Below are 19,340 nucleotides of genomic sequence, written 5' to 3' on the forward strand. Positions count from 1 at the left end.
CCAGGTGGTGCTGCTGACACAAGGACTGGAAGGGCCCTGTTCCTCCAGCCGGCTCACAGCCTGCACTCCTTCCTTCCCTTCTGTTCACGGACCTATTTGTGACAGATGCCCTGACAGCGGCTTGCCCGCGCAGGGCGGGTGGCTGGAGCTCACAGGAAGGGTGAGGGAGGCACGAGGGGATCGGCCAGGCCCAGCGTGGACGGCCAGAGTTTGAGAAGAGCAGGGCAAGGAGCAGCTCGCACCGCAAGCCCAGGTCGCCTGCAGGTGAAGCTGGAGAAAGCCGCCATCGCTACGCAGGCAGCAACAGCGTCTACTTCCGCCTCGGTAGCAAACATGGCGGACGCGCCTCCGCAGTGACGTAAAGCCCTTCCGGTCTCCATCTCTATGGTAGGTTCTCCTTCCGCCGCTTCGCTCTGTGGCCGCCGCGCGGCGCCTTGTGGGTAGCGGGCGGGATGATGGCGGTGGCATAGGGCCTGGCTGCGCAGCGGGAGGAGGCCTTGAGGTCAGAGGCGGGGGCTGAAGGGACTAAGTCGGGGATTCTGAGCGTGGGGAGGCGGTCCCGGGGCGGGGGGCGGCCTGGTGGGATTCTGGACGGGCGGCTGAGGCGGCGGGGCGGCCTGGCTGGGCGCGGGGGTGCGCCGATGGACGCGGCTCGGCCGGCCCTGCGTTCTGCGGCACTGAAGGGGATGCTCCAGTGCTGCGCTGCCGAAACCTCATCGGAGCAAACGGGCCTGAGTGGCTTCAGGCGCAGTTCGGGTCCTTTCCGGCCAAGCCAAGTGCAGGATGAGCTCAGAAAGATGCTGCAGGAGCAGTTTCCGTGGGATTTGGTAATGCTCCATGGGTGTATACAGCCGGGGCTTGAACTCGGAGATTTCTTCCATTACGTATAAATAGCAGAGATAAGTCGTGGGATCAGGTCTTTCTCAGCTCGTGGGTCTGCATCAAAGCCTACAAGGCCTGCTGAGCTCTGGCTCACCTGCACAACATCACTAGAAGTGTCAGCAGTTGGGGGCAGTGAGTCCGGGCTCCTGCCTGCTCCCTCTCTTCATAGAATCATAGAATGTTTTGGGTTAGAAGGGATCTCACAGCCCACCCAGTCCCAACCCCCTGCCATGGGCTGGTTGCCCCCCACCAGCTCAGGCTGCCCAGAGCCCATCCAGCCTGGCCTTGAGCACCTCCAGGGATGGGGCACCACAGCTCTCTGGGCAGCCTGTGCCAGCACCTTCGGAGTGTCTGTTTCTTTTAAGTCTTCAGGCTGTGCTTAGTGGGTGTACGCTTGCTGGTGAGGCAGAAATGAGCGTAGTTTCATTTAACAGACTGAAGATGGCACTGATTGATCATCCAGGATTTTTGTTTGTCTGGTTAGTTTTATTGTTTTGTTTTGGTTTTCGGTGGTTTTTCTTTTTCCTTGATGGACTACCCTAAACTTCTGGCCCTTTGGTTTGGGCCTGCAGGGCCTCCAGCTGCTGTCTGCAGTGCTGAGCACAATGTGTGCTGACAGATGTTGTGTAGCTGAGGCTGGGCTGAGCACCTTTCACTCCTTTGCCATACCTGCAATTCTTGGCATCAGTTATTTCATTATTAGATCACTCTGGTAGCATGTGAGTTTCTCTAGGAGAGCTGGTGAACTTCTGTGTTTGTCTGAGAAAGGTCTTGTTAATTGCACTTAGTTTACAGAAGCACTTCAGAAGGTTTGCTGGCCAGCAATGCTGCATCACCAGTGTTGGTGCTGTGCCTGTACTGGAGAAACAAACAGGGCCAGGACAAGGATTACAGTGTTCGGGATGCGTGACCATCATCACTGTTCAGTTATCAGCACTGGGCATGCTACAGTCCACGGCTGACATTTGTGGTGATAATACTAAGATAAACTTTGGGGCATAATGGAGAGATAGTTTTCATTAGGCTGTCGTTTTTGGCTGTGTTTTTTTTCCAGGAGGGGGAAGAAATGAATTACACTGCTACCAAGACTTAAGGATAGAAACTGGCTCCTGGCATTTTATCCACTTTTATAAACGCGACCTCGCATTCTTGTTAGAGTCTCTATATCAACTTTCAGACGTGTTGGAAGAGGCTTTATTTTTAGAATATCTGAATAGAAGCTGTCCAAAAATAACTCCTTAAATTTTAAGGCTCAAGTGATAGTTTGTATTGTGTAGAATTTGCTCTTGCTGCTACAGCTCCAGTAACGATGTAGCTTCTGGTGAATGCCATTAAGTTATAGTAATGACTGTTTTTTGCCCTCAACTCTGTAGTAACTAAAATGACGACAGCAGCGAGGCCAACGTTTGAGCCTGCGAGAGGAGGAAGAGGAAAAGGTGAAGGAGATTTAAGTCAGCTATCCAAGCAATATTCCAGCAGAGATCTTCCCTCTCATACTAAAATCAAATACAGGTAAGTATTGTTGTTGTCTGTCTTATAGCAAAACGGGCTTGGGATGTTTCATTGTTTTCTTTCTTTTTGATGTGACTAATACTCTGTATTTTTTTCACTTAGATATTCATTTGCTTGACATTGAGCAGACAGTGCTGAATGAGTGGTCTGAAACAGCAAGTCTCAAAAGCAGGCTTAGGAGATTGAATGGGTTGCAACTGATTTGGAAGGTTTAGTTTTAGAGGTATGGATAACTGCCTGTGGAAGTGAATCATTAGAAGGTGATCTTTAGAGAGAAAGCTTTTCAGGTAGTGAGTGGAGTGAAAAGAAAAGCATTGGGAACATATGGAGACAGCTCAGCCAGTAAGGTGCCTTTACTTGCAGAACAAGGTGGGATAGGAGGCATGAAGTTGGATGTGCCTTAAAAGGAGGAAAGTCATGTTATGTATTGGCAAGGAACCACTGGGAAAGAGCACTAAGAAGAGGCAAGGCGATATGAAACAGCACTCAGGCATTAGTAGGTGTTGGAAGAGCTGATGTTAAACACTAGAAGAGGTCCTAGAAGAGTCGTGTTCTAATTACTCTGAAAGATAATGGGATTTTATATGAATATTATCCTGTGTTTGGAATGCACAGTAATTGGTTTATATTCTTTTAAGATTGCATGAAGTCTGGACTAAATGTGCCACAGGTGCTTGGATTTAATGAATTGTCAGCCTAAAAATGTTTGGTATTTTTTTTTCTAGCTTAAACTATTGGTCAGGTTTTACTTTCTGAGTGCAGATATTTACTCTTTCACTGCTTCCCTCCTGCCCGTTTGAATAACTTTGAAGGTAACGTGGATACAGGAGTTGGAATGTTTTAGGAGAATACCAAAAGCAGCGGCACAAAACATGCTGTCCAAATGCCTTTTGATGTTGTGGGAAAAATGGCTGGTGCTTTGCTTCTTCAAACAGAGCAGGCGTGTGGAACACCAGTCTGTTATTCTGAGAGTAGTGTGCAGGGAGAAATACATACAGGAATATACTGTGTGTGTTGTAACAAATCCCTTTGAGTGTGTGTGTATGAGAGGACATTAAGTGTCTTAAGTTCTTTCTCCCAAATACCTAATACAAAGTTGTCTTTGCTAAGTTGCCAGGACTGCATCATTACAGGAAAGATTCGGTGTTTCAGTCCCACTCTCCCATGGCTGAATGACACAGGGCTTGGGGGCGATTTTTGCAGCCACGTCAGGGATTCTGAATTCAAGTTTTTAATTATAAAAGCAAATGAAATGCTTCAGCATAAAGACAGCCTGTGCACACAGTGTATTTATAATGGCTGGAGTCTGGGTTTCTTCCAGGCACTCTTACTTCCAGACCTGGGTTCACAGTAAGGTGAAAAGAATTGCTGCTTGATTTTATTCATCAGTTCTTCTCAAGTTTTATGCAGAAGTTCAGCACGCTCTAGGTGGAACTTGGTGTGACTTGAATAAAAATCTCTTGATTTTTGCCTGTATGTATTATGTAAAAGAGGGGAAAAGATGCATTTGCAATGTGTTTCACTAAAGCTAGTGTTGTGCTTGTTCCCTGCACATTTCTTTTTGTTTTTTGTTTTTGTTTTTTTTTCCCTGCGGTGGTATGTTTTCTATCTTATGGGGAGAAAAGATTTGAGGACAGTATGCTCTCGTTTTGGTCTTACTTGCAAGCCTGAGACATTTGTTTGCAGCAATGTGAGATGATAAAACGGCAAAGAGAGTTAACCAGAATGTTGGTAGATGTCAGTTAGGCCGCTGGGGTTGGGCTGCAGGAGAACAGATTTACAAAAGCCTGCAAAATACAGATGTAGTCAGCCTGGTTTTGCAAGACTGTATGCAGGTTCATAAAATTCATTTGAGAACCACTGGAAGGAACATGTGTATTTAATGCATGTATGTATGTAACGCATACAGAGAAAGAAGCATGTGTCTACATGGTACCTAGTTTCTACTCTTTATACATAACAAGTTCACCCCTGGATTTATTGGCCTCGTTTGAAAAATTGCTATCAGCTTCTGACTGTCAGCTTCAGCTTTTTCCCCTCGTTGCTGTTTCAGACAGGCCACTCAGGATGCTCCCGAAGAGGTGCGTAACCGTGACTTCAGAAGGGAGCTAGAGGAGAGAGAGCGGGTTGCTGCGAGGGAAAAGAACAGAGACAGACCAACCAGAGGTAAAATCAAACCTTTAACAAGCAGCTCTTAGTACCTTTACATGACGCTGCTCTCGCACAAAATTCCATGCTGTAAGTTTGCAAGTTACACACAGCGTGCTGGGAGAGCAAAATGTGGGATATTGGCCTGATTCCGAGCTCTGGACCTGCAAGGGAATGTTCACTGGCTTTTGTGCTGGCTTCATGCTAGCAAAAATCTAGGCCAGCCAGTAGGGAAGCATCAAGCAGGCCAGCTGATAACAGTATGGCTGTAATGAATTGGCAGCAAGTATGTACAGTAAATAAAGGGCTTTTTTTTTTTTTTCGTACTTGGACAAATGAGACAGGAAGGAAAAGGAGAATGACTCATCTTCAGCTGTTACAGCATCAGTGAAGTAATAAATTGCTTTTTAAAGTATCTGGTTCTGTTCAGGTACAGTGAAGTGAGAACTGAAACAAAAATTAAAAGTGTTTGTTTCTTGTTTGAGAAATACTCACTTTTTAATATTAAGCTTGACCGAATTTAGGTACTTTAGGTTTAACTGTGAAGTGTACAGGAGTATTATGGAACTTTCTAATTGACAGCTAAAAGCAGATGTCATTTGGACCCAAGTAGATAATTGTAATGCTTTGGGGTGGTCCACAATGGAAACAGTCCGGCTGAATATACAGAATAAGGATGTTTCTCCACAGCTTCCACTGTTCTTTCTTGAAGTAATGACTTCAAAACACTTGGAGTCTGAATGGTTAGCGCGGGGATGTTAGTGCTTCGTTTGAGGGTGCCTACATGGGAGGAATTAGCATGGACATTAAGACTGAAAGGTGAGGAGAAACTAAGCATAAGCTCATATTTCTTAGTCTAGTGCAAGACAACTTAATTATGCATTTTTTGATTGATATCTGACTTTAGATGCCATTAAGTGAAATTGACTTTGTGCTGTTTCTTATTTATTTATTTAAATCTTATCTCACAGAACACACAACGTCATCTTCTGTGTCTAAGAAGCCTCGACTGGACCAGATTCCTGCAGCAAACCTTGATGCAGATGACCCTCTTACTGATGTATGCATTCTTTTCTGTCTTCTTTCCTTCCATTGTCCTGCCTGGGGTTTTGCCATTGATAGAATATGAACTTCTAGATATTAAAAGAAAATGAATTAAGACTTGTAACTAAGAACTGGTTCAGGGACACTCTACATCCAGTTCCTCTATTCTGGTGGAAGGCCATAGTAGTTACACGCTGTGATTAATGGTGTTCATAGAAGGGAGCAAGGATGCTGTGACTACTACCATACAAGAACTAGGGAATTGAAGGTACCACTTAAAGTATTGCTGGTTTTTTAACCTCAGTCAAGTACTGGGTTAGTTACAATTCCCCAAAGGTAGAACAGTTGAGATACCCTGACTGTCTGCATGAGTAATGAGCTCTTGGCTCCTTTCCTTAACACTGATGTATTGAAGTTGTCCAAGTACTGACAGAGTGCTGATGTTTGTTTTGTTTCTAATTGTGCTATATTTGGTCCCAGCAATGCTGGATGAGGTATTCAGGCACACGATTATAATGATTTGTGTTACAATGATGAAGAGTGCCAGCTGTTTTCTGGAATCTGTCAGTAACATAGCATTTGAATTATTAAAAAATAAGGAGAATTGCAGTCATCTAAAAACACAGACACTTACATTTTTGTGTCTATAGTATAGGAGCAAATAAACAATCTGTATGATATTGGCTGCTGCTACTGGCACCCACATGCTTCAGAAGTCAGCCTCAGCTGAACACACCACTACTGGGGGACTTCTCCTAATTCTTTTTTTCAAATGAGAGAGACATCTCTGCAATCAGTGTTCAGAATTAAAAGCCGTGTCTATTATGTGAAATTCATAAACTGTTTCTTTTCTGCTTTTGTTGCTGTTAGGAGGATGATGAAGATGATGACCTGGAAGACAGTGATGACGATGATACTGCAGCTCTTCTGGCTGAACTGGAAAAAATAAAAAAGGAGCGAGCTGAGGAGCAGGCTCGAAAGGTAAAATGTCACCCGTTAAGGAGCACCTGTTTGTTTGCAGACATGCTTATTGAAACTGTTGTGCCTTAAGTTCTTAGGACAGGTGAGAACTGGTAAACAAAGCAAGTGCAAAGCTTAGAGCTGGCACAACACTGCAAAACAAGCTTCTCAGGTTGAGTCTGATGGCTTTGTTCTTCTGTCTAATAACCATTATCACAAATTCTTTCTTTAGCAGACATGTTCATGGGTGAGTGTTTTGCTAAAATGTTTTATTTACTCTCCCAGTGCTTTATAGAGGCTTTTGAGTTAAGTTGATCTTGTTTTTGACGTGCAAGTCTTTCTCTGAAGACAGGTGTCATACCAAACTGTGTACTGGTATTGGTGACCTACCCGTGCCATCATCCAGTGGCATATTTCCTTTGTTAATTAGCTTTTATGAAGCAAGAAGTGAGAATTTTTTTTAATGAATTAAAAATATCAGTGTGTTCTTTGATGCTTTTGATCTTTTCACATCAGTGCTGTGCTGCCTTGACAAGGAGCGCCGGTTGTAACTGTAAAACTAGAACTGTTCTGACATGGCTATACACAGGTGACCGTGTTTTGAAAAAGTCTCCACAAAAATGAAATGAATCAATAACGTGGCAGGCGGTCTTATTTGAAAGTGGAAAGTCAATCTGTGCGTAGCCTTCATGCGTCCCCATAACCTCTGTGTCTGCAGATAGGAACACCACGTCCTGCCCTTAAAAAGGGAGGAAAATCCCCAGGGTTAGAGCTCTGTAGTCCTTCCCAGTGAGTGTGCTAAGTTCCTGTGCCATTGACTCCCCCACCTCCTTCATGTAAGAGACGTTTTTGGGGTGGAGGGCACTACCAACGGCTCTGATTGATGAGTGAACTTCTAGGGACTGTCCTGGGAGTCATCCGCGCTCTCAAGCTGATGAGCCTTCAAGGTGGACTGCCTTGGCTCTAACACTGTATTGCAAAGAGTTTGGAGTCCAGGTATTTTATCTGCTGAAATGCTGTGCCCCTGGTAGTGCACCAAAAGTACTGGATACGTGCTGCATTTCCACTTCTGCCTTGAGTAAACTCTAGGGTTTTTTTGGTTGGGCTTAAATAGTTTTCAGTGCTTTTGAAAACACTTGTGCACTTCAGTTTGAGTAGTTTTATACGTTGTGTTACACTCAGATTCTTCGTTAGTGTCAAAAATATCATTGCTATGTATCTGAGATGGTTGTACAGTGTGCTAAAATTCAATTCTGATCGAGGTCTTCGCTGCTGTGGCAACAGTATTTTGGTACCTCTGAGCTACTCGTAAGCTTTTCCATAGCTTAATATGCAGCCTTGTAGCTGAACTGCTGGAGTGGTTTTTCAGGAATGCTCTCCTGTAGGGTCAGCTGTCAGTAAGCAGGGCACGGCATACAGCAGGCACTGGGAGCAGCTGGGAAGGAATCATGTTTTAACTGCTGTAGGCACCAGTGACCACTCCTGTACCTAACATTATAGAGTTTAAGCCTTCAAGTCAACGGAGCCTATAAAAGTCAATGAAGCCTACAGCAGTAAAGTACATTGGAAGGTTAAAATGTGTGCCATGCTGCTTCAGTATAGAAGCTTTCCTGTAGAAGGCTGTTGATTCTTGAAAGCAAATTGCAGTGCACAGAAACAAGCACCTTTCTCTGTGGGCGTGTAGGAAACAGGAGTGTTGTACCTACAAAACTCTTAGCTTGTCACTAGAGGGTGCTAAAAGCTCTGTATTATTCAGCGTGGCACTTGTTCTGCTTTGCTGTGGTCCAGCTGGTGCAACTCTTCACCTTCATGGCTGCTCCCTACCCACAATCTCTTTCCCCATGATACATGTGAATTTCACATTACCGTGTATTGCAAACTGTAATTTAAACCTAATTTAGTAAGTACCTTTATATCCATTATCCGGTTGATTTTACGATAGCATCTCATGTAAACTCTTATTTGTAGTTGCTGTTAATCCTAATCCACGTGGGGGGGAAAAAAAAACTGTTTATCTACTGAAACAATGTAGTCCTCAGTAGGCAGCTTGGGTAAAGCAGTGGCAAGGCCAAGGGGAAAGAGCAGAGTGAGTGCTTCTGCACCTTCTGCACCTTGCCCTCATATTTCTGTGTTGTGTGGGTGGGTGAGCTTGCCTGTGTACGTTCTTGGGAATGGGTCAAGTGTAGAACTACATCCCAAGTTTGTTCTGTATGTTAATTTTTTTTTCCTGCTAATTATCCTTAAATGCTCGTGCAGTTATTTCTGAGACTTCACTTAAAGTAAATGCTCCATTTTTGTGAACTCTTTTCTCTCATGGCCTTGGTGTCCAGTGTTTAAGGTGCTGCAGAGGGAGGGCTGTTTATTCTAAAACACGTTTCTGCTCAGGCAGCTAAAAATGGAAGCCAGAAGCGTGCTGTCCTTCACTTTGTCGTGTTCTCTGTTAACTTCCCTCATGTGGTAGTACCAAATTCCATAGAGAACCTCTAAACCCAGTTTTGGTAAATGGTGTTAAGAGATTCTAACTTCATTCGCAGCTTAAGCAAAAATAGCAGTGTGAAGAAAGTCATTTGTCAACCGAATAAGAGATTACTCAAAGCCTTTTAATTCTCAAATTCCTTTGAATTCATTAGAAACATAAAATAATTATCACAAATTAACAAGCTGATTGAGAACAGCACTAGCTCTGACTTTTCTCCTGCCCTGTATCATTTCTCTGGTTGTTCCCAGTAGAGATGGAGCTGACCAGTACGTTTCAGTTCCGAGCGTCTGTGGAATAGTTCTGGACTTGTCTAAAGCTGCCCAGCAGTAGGGCTGCTGTCTGTGCTAACCATCCACGGATGGGTCTGTTCCAAATTCAGCATTACAGCAGTCTTAATTTTCAATTTCCAAGTGCTTCCTTAAAAGGTGAATTGAAATAATTAGAAACAAACCTCAAACCAGTGAGCAGCTGAATGTGTGTGTACATTTCCAGCAGAGCTGTTTTAGCATCCAGTCCTTCTATGCTTATCTGAGAGCAGACTGAAAGTTTGGGGTTTGTTTTCTTACAACTTTGTGAAATAAAATGCTTCTCTATAAGTGAATGTACCTCTTTACTGATGGCCCAAATAGACCTCTGCTCTGTTCTATGTTTTAGCCACGTGCTCGACTTCTTCGAGCTAAAACGTGAAATGAATCCCCAGAGATATGAATTCTTTCACTTAAATTCTTAAAGTATAAGATAGTGATTAAGAAAGGATTTCAGTGAAGAGGCCAATGAGATGATCAGATGTGTGTCTTCATTAAGTGTTTGTGAGGCGTGCTAGCAATCCTTACCCTTGTCAAGAGGCAATGGTAATGACCCATCTTTTGTGGGAAGATTGGCATCAACTGTATATAGAGATGCCACGGTTACAATTGCCCTGTATGCTTATTTTTCAGTCAGTGATTTGAATGGAGTTAGTGATTTGTACAGGATTATATTGTTGGGATGGATTAAGTCTTATTAGGCATTATTAAGTCTTATTCCCCGCTGCTAAAGGCAATGCTGTCGTTGTTTGTCATTCAAAAACTAGCATTTAAATAACGTTGTGTTGTGTTTTAGCCTTCAGTGCAACACAGTGGCTTGGTTTTTTTTTGCAGCAACTCAATGTCTGTAGAAACTGAGCAAGATAACTCATTGTAATACAGTAGAATCATTTCAGCACCTTCCTTTGCTCTGCTCTAAGGATAGGAACTATACTAAAAAAAATAAAATAACCGTGGTAACAATATTGTTTTTCTTTCTTTTGTGGTCAGAAACAAATATGCCATGGGACTGTTATTCTTGCAGCAAGATAAGGAACCACTGTTCAGTGGAGGTTAATGTATTTCTGCCCGCTTTTTCTCTGACTGTGGTGCCATGTGGCAAGTTCAGCTGCACAGTAGAGGCTTGCTGTGACGTCCCATTCATGTGGCATCATCTCCATCTGCTCCCTTGGCTTGTGGCACTCCCTCTGCCAGCTGTCTGCTTCCTCACACCGTAATGTTCCTGTTCTGTTGCCTCTGCCACCAGCACAGTGGCAGCAAAGGAAGGAGTCACTTCCCAACAGCGTGGCTGATTTCTGGTTCGTCCCTGCACGTGGTTGGTACAACACACTGCTGTTGCAAAGCACAACGCAACAGAAAAGCAGACAAAGGTGTTATGTTATAAAAAGGATGATGTGAATAGGGACGCACCGTTCACTCCCTGAGGCTTTTCTTCTGTTGTAGGCTTGTTGCATCCATAGCATTCTAGCTTAATATGCCTCTGTTCCAGCACATAAAAGAACAATGCAGGCTTTGGAGCAACCTGAGCCGCCTGTTTTGGCAGCAGCTGTGCTTTATCTGGCCCAGAGGTGTGAAGCTCAGACAGCTGGGAAGGTTCTGTCTGGTCTGTTCCATTTGATACAGCCCGTGCTCCAGCACCTGGAGCATCCCAGCTTTCAGTGGAGGAGTGGGCAGCGCAAGATTTGTGTGGAAAGTCCTGAAACATGATGAAAACCTCTTTTGGCTGGAGGTGAGGAATTCTACCGCTCTGGCCAGAGTGCATAAATTAACTTAAGTGCAAATGTCAACTTTACACCACTGTGAGTTATACCTTGTATTTCCTCCATGTCACGTCTCTAGGACACAAGCTTTAATAAATAACCGATTTCTTAATTCTTGCATACCTTCTTCGGGAGGTTTCGATGAAGCTAAATAATTGAGAAATCTTCAAGGCTAATCTTGAGAATTAGCCAGCTGTGTAAGGCTGTTGCAGCAGCTCTGTTGAAGCGTCATCCAGCCTAGACTGCCTTGGGGTGAGTGAGCTGCCAGGAGTGCTGGGACGTCTTTGTTAAGCGGCTGAACCTGGCCGTGTCTTACTCAACAGCTCTGCTCCCTGTGTGCTTTCAGACTCCAATCCTCCGGCCTTTAATCACAAAGATAAAGATGAGTTAATGTGATTTGTTGCTGCTTCTGCTTGTGCTGTCTCTGCAGGTCTAAAAGCAATCCCGGTTCTGTCTGTGAGCAGAGTGGGAGGCAGCCAACTCTGTAGCATCACTTACAGCAGATATGGAAATTGATCTTTGGAAATAAGATTTGTGGATGTTTTCTATCACTGCTGTCACTATAAAAGGCTTGACAGCTTCTGTTAGTGCTGTGTTCTTAATAGGTGAGGAAGTAAAATGTAGTTATTTGAAATCCCTAATACCATCCCTACCATTTCTTTTCATTATAGTGTGTTTTGTTGGTTTTTTTTTGTACCTTCTGGAGGTGTGGGTAACTTGACTCGAGGTAGTTATTCGCTAGGAATTTGCAGTTTTAGACAAGATCCAGTTGGCCTTGAAGTGCCAAATTGGGGTGCACGTAGAGATCACTTAGGCAGGCTTCCATTGCGCGGCAGTGGAGGCGCAGGCAGTGCAGCAGGCGGAGCCCAGAGCGCCGTGAGCTCCCTGCGTGTGCAACTCAGGGGAGCAGCACAGCTCCCTTGGCACCTCATTGTATGAATCATAGAATGGCTTGGGTTGAAAAGGACCTCAAAGATCATCGAGTCTCAACCCCCCTGCCAAGTGCAGGGTCGCCAACCACTAGACCAGGCTGCCCAGAGCCACGTCCAGTCTGGCCTTGAACGCCTCCAGGGACGGGGCATCCACAACCTCCCTGGGCAACCTGTGCCAGTGCGTCACCACCCTCTGTGTGAAAAACTTCCTCCTAATATCTAACCTAAATCTCCCCTGTCTCAGCTTAAAACCATTCCCCCTTGTCCTATCACTATCCACCCTCACAAACAATCGTTCCCCCTCCTGTTTATACGCTCCCTTCAAGTATTGGAAGACCACAGTGAGGTCTCCCCGGAGCCTTCTCTTCTCCAAACTGAACAAGCCCAGTTCCCTCAACCTTTCCTCATAGGAGAGGTGCTCCAGCCCTCTGATCATCTTGGTCGCCCTCCTCTGCACTCGTTCCAAGAGCTCCACGTCCTTCTTGTGCTGGGGGCCCCAGGCCTGGACACAGTACTCCAGATGGGGCCTCACGAGAGCCGAGTAGAGGGGGACCACCACCTCCCTCTCCCTGCTGACCACTCCTCTTTTAATGCAGCCCTCTGTGCTGAGGTGTGAGCTTGGGAGCCTGCAGGCAGGTAGCTGCACGTGGGCGTCTTCCTCTGGAGCTGCATCGTGCTCCTGTACCGCTGCTTGGAGTGGAACGCTGCTTACAAGCGTTACGGCATTCCTCAATTTCACTTCTTTTCCTATCGACGCATTTTAACACCTCAGTCTGACAATACTTTTTTCATTATCAGAAAGCAGAATACGTGATTGATTAGGGTTAGACTGAAGGATATTACGTGGGTTACACAAGGCAGATGAAAGTTGTGATGATGCCTAGCACGCTGTTCTAAAATCTTACTATAGAAAAATGAACCACGCACCTGTGTGCGCAGGGTCAGGAACTCTGGGTCACTGCCAAGGCTCCTGTCTTAGTAACCTGGCGTATCCTGCTGTGCGTGCTGCCTTGGGAAGAGTTCCTCTAGGGCTCAGCTCTAAAACATGCAGCTGCTGCGGCGGTTCCGTTTAGAGCTTCCTGCTGCACCAATGAGACCTGAGGGCATTTTTTTAACTGGATTGTTTTCCGGCTGTCCTTCAGCACACAGAGAAGGGAAACGCGGTCATCTCAGTGAGAGAATTTTGTTTTCCTTGTGGTAATCCCAAAGAGCAGCCCTTGTGATACATTTGAAAGGGCACTGTAAAATGTATTGATGTAAAATGTGTTACATAATCATTTTGAAGTCTGAGAGCATGTAAGTCACTAAATGTATTAATACAGCTTGAAAGCATGGGCAGTGAAATCTACTTTGCGTTGCCAGTAGTGCAGTGCTTTGCTTAGCCTTGAGTTACACACTTCTAACAGTATATCTTTCTGATCCTTAACGTTGGGACTCTTAAATAGTCTTATGACAGCCACTTAGTTTTCACCTTAGTTTTCACCTTAAATTTCTCAATATTCTTTTTAATTGGTCCCTTGGGAACTGGTACTTGTAAAAGCCAAGCAGATTGCTCAAGATGATAGGGGAGTTTCATGTTGCTGGAAGGTTCCTTCCACCTCCTGAATGTTGTATAATGTATCCTCTTTTCTCATGAGGATAAGGAAAATCTTTTAATCTGTATACAGTTTTTCTTATAATAAATATGTAAATGGTAAATCTAGAATTTGACTGAATATTTGATGGAACATTCACAGTAAGTAGAGCAGAAATGAGTATTGCTAGACCGACAGTTCATTAGCAATGTTAAGCTTTTTAGTATATCTTTACTTCTGTCCTTAATCTACTGATACACAAGCGTCAAATGCTCTGAGAAGGCTGAGCTAGGAATGAAAGCTACGAGTGTGGGTATTTGCAGCTATATTATGTTTATCTTTCTCTATCAACTGAATTAAAAAACGGCCCAGCAAAGTTATATATATCAATTTCTGATTCTCAGGAGCAAGAGCAAAAGGCTGAAGAAGAAAGGATTCGGATGGAGAACATCCTGAGTGGGAACCCACTGCTGAACCTCACCGGCCCAGCACAGCCCCAAGCAAACTTCAAAGTGAAAAGGAGGTACAGGGCAGTCTGCACTGCAATATCCATCCCTGAGTTCTCTCTTGTTGCTCTGAGTCTGTTAAATGTCATCGTTTCCTTGCTCAAATCTTGCAACAATGTGATGTCAAATGAGAACGCTGATGCGTGTAGCATTTGTCTTACTCCTTTCTCCAGCGTTCATGTTGCTATGAAAAGTAGGAGGACCAGTTTTCATCAGTTTGATGCCTTGCTTCCCTTTAAAATGCTACTTCTTATTTTTAGTCTAAAACTATTCTTAGTTTTAATTCTGGAATTAATAGATAATGGCCGTTTCCTAAATAGGATTCTCTTTTACACGTGTTACATTACTTCTGTGTTTGGTGGAATTCAGGAGCATTGAAGCTTTCTTCTGCTCTGTTCGAGTGCCCGTTGTTCTCTGCAAAGACAAGTTAACCTTCAGTGCACTGATATTCTTGCTTCTAACTCAAGGCCATATAGGAGATGACTTGGATTAGAAGAACAGATCTTTTCTTTTTGAAGTCTAAAACGCGCTCCCAGTGACTAATTGCTTGTAATGCATTTAAATGGGAGGGCCGAACTATATTTAAATGAAATAGCATCAAATTGATTTACCAAGGTTACAAACTTCTTTATTTGCAGATGGGATGATGATGTTGTCTTCAAGAACTGCGCCAAGGGGATAGATGAAGCAAAGAAGGACAAAAGATTCGTGAATGACACTCTGCGATCAGAATTTCACAAAAAATTCATGGAGAAATATATCAAGTAGTACAGTTCTATGTGCTGTGGTGCTGAAGGACTTGGCAGGTTGTTCCCCACTCACCCTCTGAATTCAAGGCTGCATATTTGCTCGCAAGTTCCCAAATGCTGTATCAAAATTGTCAGCAGCTTCGTAAGTAATAACTGCTGTGTGTTGGGAGTTTTATTCCTTCAGTATGCTTTCCTTTTTGGTTTTAATTAAACCAGATTGTGTTTCATGAGTGCTCTTCTGTTCATGAGAATATACTTTTCCTGGCCTCCTTGTAAATGGTGGGGAAAACTGTTCTGCAGTACGCATTTCAGTTGTGTGAATTGCTTTCCACAACAGCCTGCGTTTGTAGCGGCCATGGTTTGTAACGTGCACAGACTGTGTGAATGCCTCTGTTATCAGAGTCAGGGCGTCACTGAGTGTGGTGAGCTGAACGCCCTACCCTTTCTGCAAAAAAGCGGGCTTGCTTTCTCTTAATATCTAGTTACAAACTTAGGTAATCTTCACTTTTAGTTTCTTTATGTTGGCAAGCAAATCACAGTTGTGTGGGATAGCTCCAAGTTCCCAACCCCGCAGCTTCTGGGCTGTCTCTGCTCAGCGTTTCTGGGGAGGTACAACACAGAGCTTGGGGCAGCACTGAGTGCAGAATACTCAGGGGGACCTCGAGGGGTTTTTCTCTTTACTAAATTATTCCAGTGCTCAGTGCTTCAGGCACAGCCGAGTGGTCACAGAGCTCGGTCTGTGTGTGTGGTTCAGCCATGATGGCGTTGTTGGAAACTTCAGTGAGTGAGCTCATCGAGATGTCATAGTACACTTCAGCTGAGTACTGAAGTGGGCATTTTAAAATTGAAGGTGACAACATAAGATGTGAACGATGGAAAAATCTCACTTGTGAAGGGATTTTTTTCTTTTCCTCTCTTGAGTCACTTTGGTTGCATTTGAAATCTTGGCCAAGTGATGCACTGGATACGAACGTGGCCTTTACAGAAGATGATGTGATGCTCAGTCTAGTTCATTCTTACCATCTTTTATAGTGATAGCATTCTTTTCAAGCTTTTAATTTGAAAATATACCTGAATTTATTTTCAAATCAGTAAATGTGTTTTTTTTTTTAAAAAATAGACTTTTTGTCTGTCATGAGTCATATCCTGTAAAAGGCTTTGCTCGTTATAGCTGTATTTCATCCCTCTCATTAAGCAATGTGTAGCATACTCATGCCAACAGCTTATACCCATGTTTACTTGGAAGAGAGATTTTCAGCGTGCTTAGGGTCATGTGAGCTCCTGCAGCTACTGGAGGAATATGTGCTTGTGTTACACATGCTACCTGCCTCGTGACAGCAACAGTTCTTGGGGGTCAGAAAACACATTCATAGTAGTTCACAATTCTCTCCTTCCATTACAGCCACTAAAATCTTGGTATACAGGCAATGTGATTAGAAGGAGGGGGGAAGAAAGTTGACAGCTGCACTTGTCCGAGTCTGGCAGTGGGGGAGGCAGCTGCTGCTCTAGATCTGACCTAACAGCATTGCTGTCATGGCAACAACAAAAAATACATTGCTGCAGCTGCATTACGAGATGTAATCGCTGTGCCAAAGTCAGTAAGTAAACACACAGCTTCACTGGAGGGGTGCTTAGCTGAAGCACCACAGTGCAATGCGGTCAGAGAAACTAAGTGCATCAGCCATCATTTCTATTCCTGAAATGCTGCAGCTCTTTTCATAGAGAAAACGATACTTCTGGGAAGTGGAATGGGCCGTGCTGGCTGAGCTCAGAGCTCTGTAGGCAGCTGTTCCCTACAGGTGGAGGAGCACCCATTCCTTCCTTCTGCCTAACGCAGAGGTGTGCTTGTTTTCTGGTAGCTCCCTCCCTCCTTGGTTCTGGAGAAGGAGCCCCACGGTTCCTGTACCTCTCTGTGTGAGCTGTTGTGTTGGTGCTGTTGTTCAGTGATGCCATGGAATGTGCAGATCTCGTCTCTCACCTCCTCTCCCACAGCTTTTGCAGCATGCAGGTAGACAGCTGAGGAGTCCCAAGCCTTATCCCTGTGAGGGTTTTGCATGGTTGACCACTGAGTTTTCTTCATCAGAGGAAGAAGCACTGTGGTTTCAGTATTCGTGCTGTTACTGATGCTTAATTTTCTGTTGTGCTTCTAGTGCTCATCTGAGAGAATTCAAGCAGGTCATTTGTTGTTGTCAAACTGCAGTGAGACTGAGTTCTTCAAAAATAAAAATAGATCAGTTCTTGAGGTTCTACAGCTCTGCTCCTAGCATGGATTTTTCCAGGAACTTCTGTTTGGTGTGACAGATAACTTCCAACAAAGGCTCTGGAGCTGGCAAGCTGCTGTTACAGGAGGTGACGTGGGAGACAGGTAATGTTCTGCACTTGAAGCAGTGCAATACTGCTACAGTTCTAAGCAGTCAGGACTGCTTAGTTGTGCACATGTGCAAGCACCACTTCAACTCGCTGTAACTGGTGGCTCAAAACAGCCATGTGCTTCATCAGCTGCTCCCCTCTTGCTTGTAGTTATCTTCAGCATTAGAGTTATCTTCAGCATAGCACTGGAGCTGGAAAACAGAACCTTTTTTCCACAGAGACACAACAGGAGGACTTTGAAGTATGTGGGCTTGTGTTGTTATTTTTGTTTGTTTGTTTTCTAAAGCTTCGCCTTTGAGAATTTGTCTTGAAATATGTCAAGGGGTTGTTAGCGTGAGGAATAAAATGCAATGATAGTCCTGCAGCGGGATCAGCTGTGCTGTGTGTAATCAGAATTCTAAGATGTTTAGCATCTATTTTTATTCCTTGAGCAGATGGCTGAATATTAAAGGCTCCATCCTGCACCCAGCAACGTCGTGATGTGCATTTTTCACAACGTCACGTAATCGGTGGCACCGTGGAAGCATAAGCATCCTACACATTGAACCCCGAGTGTTCCTGTCTGGCCGTGGCTGCTGGACCCGGAGCCCCCAGGAAGGTGGGAGTCGTGTGTTGGAGGGGCTGCTGGGATTTTCTTTCTTTCTCAGCATCAAGTGCTCTGCACTGCAGACTCAGAGGAGGGCAAGAAAATACCCACAGAAATGTTCTTGTCTGTGAGGTTCTCCATGCCACCGCTGCGACCTTCAGAATGGGATGGAGCCAGGTGCTGGTCAAACACAAACCTTCCCCACGAGTTTTGTCTTGCTCATTTGGGAAAAAGAAATTGGGATGCTTGTCCTTAAGCAATGTAGTCTGTCCTTTGCTGTAGGTCAGCTGCTTTTTCTCTGCACAAACTGATGTTTGTCAGCTGTTCTCTCTTCAGCCACTAGGGCCTCACTGCCGTTCTTAACATCACCCAAGGCATGGTGTAAGCATAAAGAGGCACTTGTTAAAATGTCACACTTCCATGGGAAAGCATCTGGGAGCTCTTGCTTTGAACTGGGGATAAGCAGAAAGGAGAACGTTTCCACAGGTACCCAAGTCACTTACCCCCCCCAAAAAAAAAACAACAAAAGGAAACACTGCATTCTGACATTGTTTGGTCAAATCTTGCTGTTACACTGTAATATTACATCGTACACATTGGCTTTTAAGAATTTCAGGCTTTTTCAGGAGGGCATGTCACATTCACTTCTTGGAGAAGAGAAGGCTCCGGGGAGACCTCACTGCAGCCTGCCAGAACGTGAGGGCAGCTTAACTAGCAGGAGGGAGAGCGACTTCTTACATGGTCTGATAATGACAGCGGAAGGAATCACTTAAATAAAAGAGGGGAGGTTCAGGTTAGGTGTTAGGGAGAAATACTCAGAGGGCGGTGAGGCCCTGGCACAGGCTGCCCAGACTGAGGTTTGGTGATTTAAAGTAAAACTGCCTGAAATTCTAACGTGTCTAATGCAGCTCTTCTTCCACTGGAAGGGAGATGGAGCTAAACCTAAATGAGTTACATCTCGTAACCCAGATCTCAGCTTTGCACCAAACCTTCTGAAGTGGAGGGAGCGGGCAGGGTGCAGAAGGTGGAGAAGAGAAACGCAGGGGTGTCTGATTGCCCTCTGCTGGGATCTGTAGCAATCAGTAGTTGGAATAGCGAAAGATGACTTCTAGATTGCGCTGTGATACAACTTTATAACTGACATCAGACATCTGTTATGAAAGATTTTATGCGAATAGAGACTGTGAAGCATGCTGAGTTCTGAAGAGCTTGAGTGCTTGGAAGTCAAGTTGGAGGGCAGGCTGGGGATGCTGCTCAGTGGCACCAAAATGGTGTCTGTGGGCTCTGCCGCCTTCAGAGCCTGGCTGCTCCTGTCCCTGCAAGGCTCCTGAGAAATCCTCTTGGTAGGAACCTGGGCTCTGTGTTCCTTTGCGCCAAGTTATTCCCAGCGGATGGGATTTCAAGCAGTGACAAAGGTTTATTCTTGCTCTACTGGAAGAACAAAGAGTAGGTTCTAGCTGGAGAAGCACGGACTGGCTGGGCAGCCTGCTTCCTGTGCGTGGGGTTCGCCCACGTCCCCTGGAGTGTCCCGCT

At 44.7% G+C, this 19,340-nt stretch overlaps 1 protein-coding gene across 1 annotated transcript; it reads left to right on the forward strand.

Moving 5' to 3' along the window:
- CWC15 (CWC15 spliceosome associated protein homolog) lies at positions 373–17,689 on the forward strand. The gene is made up of 7 exons (XM_021381604.1): positions 373–502; positions 2,256–2,394; positions 4,448–4,560; positions 5,514–5,602; positions 6,457–6,567; positions 14,001–14,119; positions 14,741–17,689. The coding sequence occupies exons 2-7, from the start codon at positions 2,264–2,266 to the stop codon at positions 14,868–14,870; spliced, it is 693 nt and encodes a 230-aa protein (XP_021237279.1). The 5' UTR covers positions 373–502; positions 2,256–2,263; the 3' UTR covers positions 14,871–17,689.

Source organism: Numida meleagris, chromosome 1 (assembly GCF_002078875.1).
Source record: "Numida meleagris isolate 19003 breed g44 Domestic line chromosome 1, NumMel1.0, whole genome shotgun sequence".
Classification (NCBI taxonomy): domain Eukaryota; kingdom Metazoa; phylum Chordata; class Aves; order Galliformes; family Numididae; genus Numida; species Numida meleagris.

Bases quoted from the DNA above. Each gene is read 5' to 3' on its own strand.
- CWC15 (XM_021381604.1), top strand. From the start codon at position 2,264: ATGACGACAGCAGCGAGGCCAACGTTTGAGCCTGCGAGAGGAGGAAGA. The intron at 2,395-4,447 runs GTAAGTATTGTT...TTGCTGTTTCAG, and splicing joins CATACTAAAATCAAATACAG to ACAGGCCACTCAGGATGCTC. The intron at 14,120-14,740 runs GTACAGGGCAGT...CTTTATTTGCAG, and splicing joins AACTTCAAAGTGAAAAGGAG to ATGGGATGATGATGTTGTCT.